This window comes from Budorcas taxicolor, chromosome 14 (genome assembly GCF_023091745.1).
Source record: "Budorcas taxicolor isolate Tak-1 chromosome 14, Takin1.1, whole genome shotgun sequence".
Lineage (NCBI taxonomy): Eukaryota > Metazoa > Chordata > Mammalia > Artiodactyla > Bovidae > Budorcas > Budorcas taxicolor.
The window spans coordinates 26,165,358-26,171,619 of record NC_068923.1 but is presented as its reverse complement, the minus strand read 5'-3'; the positions used below and the strand labels follow the sequence as shown (position 1 = coordinate 26,171,619).

Genomic DNA, 6,262 nt, shown 5'->3' with positions numbered 1-6,262 from the left:
GCGGGCGGAGCCAGGAGTGGGGGTCCTCTGCGACTTTGGCAGCAATCGGGGGATTCATTGTGGGTGGAAGGTGCACAGTCGAGAAAGCTGCGCACACCCAGAATGCATAACACCCCCAACAAATGCAATGGGTGTTTATTCATACCGCGCTCTCCAAGTATACGTGGCAGCGCGTTGCTGAATTATTTTAGTAATTCCAGGCACCATTTTTTTTCCCCATACCTCTGATCATGTATCCCATCGACACTTAACAACCCCCCAGCACACACACACTCAGAGCGCACGCCCATCAATACCCCTTCTTTCCTCCTCTCTTCGTAGGAGTTATTTTCCAAAGGCTGCCCCTTCCCCGGCCTTAGGGAGGCGCCTGTCCACCCGGGACGTGCATGGCGCAGCCGTGGGTACACGGTGTATTCTCAGCATTGAGGGATCAGCGGTTCTGCCCCAGATGATTTAAGAACACAGGACAAGTATGCGGTTTGTCCAACACAGCGCTGCTCCACAGGAACCAAGCAGCAGAGAGACGGTTTGAGCGGGAGCAAAAGAAAATGGTAGGCGCGCGCAGTTAATTCATGCGGCGCTCTGACCGTGTTTACATCCGAGAGCTCGGCGCACTGGAGTGCCAGGCTCAAAGAGCTGAATCTCCTCCCCTCCCGCCCTCCCTCCCCACCAGCGCCCCTCCCGCCCTCCCTCCCCACCAGCGCCCCTCCCGGGTTCCCAAAGCAGAGGGCGGGGGAGACAGAGAAAAGATCCTCTCTGGTGAGTCCCCGCCCACCAGCCCTTTATAGGCGAGGGTCTCCGCTGCGGAGGACCCCCGGGCTGCGCATCTCGCGGCTACCGCTGCGGCTGGCTCGCCGGGGCCGCCGCCTGGCTCCACCACTGCCTGGAAGGGCAGGGCTACTCTGAGGCTTGGCGGGAAAAAGAACAGAGGAGGGGCCGTACCTTCTCGTATAAAAGCCAGTTTTTTCTGGGCTTTATCTGACTCGCTGTAGTAATTCCAGCGAGAGGCAGAGGGAGCGAGCGGGCGGGCCCTCCAGGGTGGAAGAGCCGAGCCAGCCTAGCGAGCGGAGTCGCGCTCCGGGCGCCCGGGGAAGGGAGATCCGGAGTCAAAGGGGGGCTTCTGCGCCTCCAGCCCGGCCGGCCCCCACCCCACCCTCCCCGCGGACCCCTGCTAGCGGTCCGCCACCCGCGCCGCATCCGCGAAACTTTGCCCACTGGAACTTACAACACCCGAGCGACACCAAGACTCCCCGGACGCTGAGAAGCTCTTCTGCCTTTTTGGGGAGACTCTTTCCCCCGCCGCAGCCCACGACCCGCGCCTCTGAAAGGCGCTCCTCGCCGCTTTTTGGACGCTAGATTTCCTTCGGATAGTGGAAATACGGGTGAGCACCCGGACCTATTGGCCTTTTTCATTTATTTTTGCTACCGCCTTAACGCCGCGATGAGCAGAACGCCCGAATCGAGTGTCTTTTCTCCCATTCCTGCGCTATTGACACTTTTCTCAGAGTAGTTGTGGCTGGTCGGGGTGGAGTGGAGAGGAACCAGAACTGGGTCGGGGTACAGTGACTTGTCAAGATGGGAAGAGAGAGGAAGGCAGAGGGAAACCGGGGGTGCGTTTTCTGAAAGTAGCCTTTAGAGGTTTTTGCTCGCCTTAGATGGACGCTGACCCGGGCCGGGTGGACACTCATGCTTTATTGCATTAATTGCTTTTTTGCCTTTTGTCGGGGAGAAGAAGGGTATGCTTCGCGGTTGACAGAAAACCCTTTACATCCTGAACTCCTTGGAGTAAGAATTACACATTGCATGTCTGAGCGAAGAGAGCTCCGCAGCCGCTGACTTTTCCCTGTCTGGAAAAGGGCATTTAAATTTCGGCTTACTGCATTTCTGACAGCCGGAGACAGACACTGCGGCGCGTCCCGCCCGCCGATCCCCTCGGCGTCTCCAACGCTCCCGGCTCCTTTTAGAAGTTGGCCTTTGACTTTTTTTTAAAGGATAGTAAAATTAAAGATTTTGGTCTACAGAGAGGTTAGGATTCGGTGTTGGGAAGGCGCGGGGACGGGGAAAAGGAAGCTGGTGCAAAGATGTGACCGAGTCTCCTGGAATTATTGACTCGGCGGTGGGGGGCGGGGGGGGGGGGGGAATGAGGGCAAAATCTCTGCACCTAGCCTTGGCTCCCCGGCCGCCTCCGGGGTCCCCGCGCGGGTGTCCCTGCGCCCCCTGAGATGCGGAGGACGGCCAGGAGCGAGGCACCGGGCTTTTCGAGAACAGCTGCTACCCTCGGCGGGTGAGGGAGAAGACGCCCGGCTCCGGGCGCGGAATCGTAGCAGGGTCTCTGGCGCAGTTACGTCGCCGTATTGAGTGTTGAAGGGAGACGTCTCTGTTATTATTTAACACTCTCCTTTTATTTATGAGGGTCGGGGGTGGGGGTGGGGGTTGGAGAAAGGCTAAAGGCTCGAAGCTGAGCTCGCCACCCCAGCCGGAGAGAGAAGGAAAGCCCGCAAAGGAAAGAAGGGGGTTGCGCTGGGGGTAGGGATGCGGGAGGCGGAGAAGGGAGGCTGGGAGGGGCGGCGGCGCCGGCAGGGGAAACAGCGAGACGAGGGCGCGCGAGTGGGAACGGGCGCGGCGCTAGGGGCCCGGGAGCGGGAGGGGGCCGAGCGCAACCGCTCCAGCCGCGGCGTCTCTCGCCGCCTCCTTCAGGTGGCGCAAAACTTTGCGCCCCGGCGTTTGGCAGATCCTATTCCCCACCGCCGCCGCCGCCTACCCGGGCCTGTGACGGAGGCCAAAGCTGATTTCGATTGCTGGGCGGTCGCGGGGCAGACTCCCGGGCTTCGCGCTCCAGGCTTCCCGGAGGGGAGCAGAAAAGCCCCGCGGCGCTGCGGAGCTGGTTCGCCAAGTGTGTGTCTGAGATAGTAGAGGGTCACTCAGAGCGGGGGAAAAGGGTGCCTTTTTTGTCCGTTCCCCACCTCCCATCAGCCTCATTTGGGGATCGCGCTGGAAGGGGAGTGGTTCTGGATTGTGGCGCGCAGAGCGCGCTGCTTGGGGGTTTCGGCACCATCCAAGACCCCTTTAACTCAAGACTTGCCCCGTCTTTGTGTGCCCCCTCCGGCAGGCTGCCGCGATGCCCCTCAACGTCAGCTTCGCCAACAGAAACTACGACCTCGACTACGATTCGGTGCAGCCTTATTTCTACTGCGACGAGGAGGAGAACTTCTACCACCAGCAGCAGCAGAGTGAACTGCAGCCGCCGGCGCCCAGCGAGGACATCTGGAAGAAATTCGAGCTGCTGCCCACCCCGCCCCTGTCCCCTAGCCGCCGCTCCGGGCTCTGCTCGCCGTCGTACGTCGCGGTCGCCTCCTTCTCGCCCAGGGGAGACGACGACGGCGGCGGCGGCAGCTTTTCCTCCGCGGACCAGTTGGAGATGGTGACCGAGCTGCTGGGAGGCGACATGGTGAACCAGAGCTTCATCTGCGACCCCGACGATGAGACCCTCATCAAAAACATCATCATCCAGGACTGTATGTGGAGCGGCTTCTCGGCCGCCGCCAAGCTCGTCTCGGAGAAGCTGGCCTCTTACCAGGCTGCGCGCAAAGACGGCGGCAGCCCGAGCCCCGCCCGCGGGCACGGCGGCTGCTCCACCTCCAGCTTGTACCTGCAGGACCTGAGCGCCGCCGCCTCCGAATGCATCGACCCCTCGGTGGTCTTCCCCTACCCGCTCAACGACAGCAGCTCGCCCAAGCCCTGCGCCTCCCCGGACTCCACCGCCTTCTCCCCCTCCTCTGACTCTCTGCTCTCCTCTGCTGAGTCCTCCCCGCGGGCCAGTCCCGAGCCCCTGGCGCTCCACGAGGAGACCCCACCCACGACCAGCAGCGACTCTGGTAAGCTGGGACCCTCCAGGCGCGTCAGAGGGGTCGGCTGGCTCTTTCCTATTCTCATTGGCTGCCAACTCAAGGGGCCATACTTCAGTTGCCCCCCACTGCCCCCCACTGCCTTTTTCTCCTTATATTTGAAAAAGAAATGTCAGGTCTGGAAGAGTTTGGGAGCTCACCATCCCTGAAACACTGAGCTTTAGTGTTCTTCCCACTCCTTCCCCTAAGATCGCCCTAGCGGCCAGTCCTCTCCTTTCCCTTCCCTCCCCTTAGGAATTTCTTTTGGGTTTTTAAATCTTCTAGCTTATCTAGCAACTCAATCCGCTCCCTCTTACCCCTCTTAAGCATTTTAATTGCCCTGGAAGGGGGCGGGGCGAGTCGTCGTGGAGTTAAGAGAGGATTGATCTCCGAGAGTGAATGAATTACCTCCCTCCTCCCTTCTGAGTTGTTGGGATTTAACGGACTACAGATCAACAAAAATGAAGAAGGGCAGTGTACAGAGACCGGGCAGCCTCCCCCTGGGCGCCGGGAGCTAGTGAAAGTGCCTTAAAAGTGTATGGACTGAGTTGGGATCTTTGCACCTCTTTTGAACACTAAAAGCCAATCCTTTACAAAATTGGACTTCGTTTTTTCCTTCCCCCACCTTCTAGGACTTTTGGCAAAGCTGCAAGACTTGTTTTTTTGTTTGTTTGTTTTTTCTTTTTGCACTTCCAGTAAGATAGGGAGTTGCTAAAGTTATACCAAAGATTTGCAGCTATCATTTGCAACACCTGAAGGGTTTTTGGTAAAGTCCCTTGCAAATAGGAGGTGCTTGGGAATGTGCTTTGGGTGTGTCCAGGGCCTCATTAAGTCTTAGGTAAGAATTGGCATCAATGCTGTATCCTAGTAAATTGTAATTTTCTTGTCTGTGCCATAAACCCAGCTGTCATTTTCCTCCCTGAGACTCTGCCTTCTTGAGAAGAAAAGCAGAGATCATTGGCTACCTGTCTGGGAATAACTTTGTGCCAGGGTCCCTTTTTTTTTTTTTTTTTTAGCCTCACCCAATGGCATGTGGGATTCTTAGTTCCCCAACCAGGGATCAAAACTTGCCCCCTGTGTTGGAAGCGTGGAGTCTTAACCACTGGACTGGCAGGGAAGTCCTCCGGGTCCTCTCTTACCTAATAATCCCTTGTATTGGCATAGTATTAATTTCATCTAGTCATTGATTGCTTTAAGGAAACCGTTGTTAACTGGGTGATTTTTTCCTTTCTTAAAGAGGAAGAACAAGAGGATGAGGAAGAAATTGATGTTGTTTCTGTGGAAAAGAGGCAGCCCCCTGCCAAAAGGTCAGAATCGGGGTCACCCTCTGCCGGCAGCCACAGCAAACCTCCTCACAGCCCGTTGGTCCTAAAGAGATGCCACGTGTCTACTCATCAGCACAATTACGCAGCGCCCCCCTCCACTAGGAAGGACTATCCCGCCGCCAAGAGGGCTAAGTTGGACAGTGGCAGGGTCCTGAAACAGATCAGCAACAACCGCAAATGTGCCAGCCCGAGGTCTTCGGACACGGAGGAGAATGACAAGAGGCGGACACACAACGTTTTGGAGCGCCAGAGGAGAAACGAGCTGAAACGCAGCTTTTTTGCTCTTCGTGACCAGATCCCAGAGTTGGAGAACAATGAAAAAGCCCCCAAAGTAGTTATCCTTAAAAAAGCCACAGCATACATCCTGTCGGTCCAAGCAGAGGAGCACAAGCTCATTTCAGAAAAAGACGTGTTGCGGAAGAGGCGAGAACAGTTGAAACTCAAACTTGAACAGATACGGAACTCTTGCGCCTAAATTGACCTATTGGAGGGAGGAACTGAACTCCCTCAGGAAATTCTCATTTGTTACTAAGGGAAAGTGAGGAAAAAGGTTCCTCTGTCAACTCCTTACATAGGAACGTCTTTCATATGCATGAACAACCTCACAACCTTGGCTGGATCTTTAAGACTGAAAGATTTAGCCATACTATAAACTGCCTCAAATGGAACTTTGGGCATAAAAGAACTTTTTTTTTATGCTTACCATTTTTTTTTTCCTTTAACAGATTTGTATTTAAGAATTGTTTTTAAAAACTCCTGAATTTCACCCAATTTTCCTTTGTAAATATAGCCATTAAATGTAAATAACTTTAATAAAATTTATAGTAGGTATACCTACTATATAGTATAATTTTTTTATTTAAGTACATTTTCCTTTTTAAAGTTGATTTTTTTCTATTGTTTTTAGAAAAAATAAAATACCTTCAAATATATAATTGAGCCAAATCTTAAGTTGTGTTTTGTTTCTTTCGCTTTTTCCCCCCTCATTCCCTTTTCATTGATTGCAAATTAACAGTATTTGGCCCTTAAGGGAATGAGCTTACAAGGATGGGA

The 6,262-nt window shown here is 54.8% G+C and overlaps 1 protein-coding gene across 1 annotated transcript; it reads left to right on the top strand.

Annotated features, from left to right (window-relative positions):
- Positions 1–813: 813 nt before the first annotated feature.
- On the top strand, positions 814–5,998 carry MYC (MYC proto-oncogene, bHLH transcription factor). Its single transcript, XM_052651515.1, has 3 exons — positions 814–1,382; positions 3,110–3,875; positions 5,122–5,998. The coding sequence occupies exons 2-3, from the start codon at positions 3,119–3,121 to the stop codon at positions 5,682–5,684; spliced, it is 1,320 nt and encodes a 439-aa protein (XP_052507475.1). The 5' UTR covers positions 814–1,382; positions 3,110–3,118; the 3' UTR covers positions 5,685–5,998.
- The last annotated feature ends 264 nt before the right edge of the window (positions 5,999–6,262 follow it).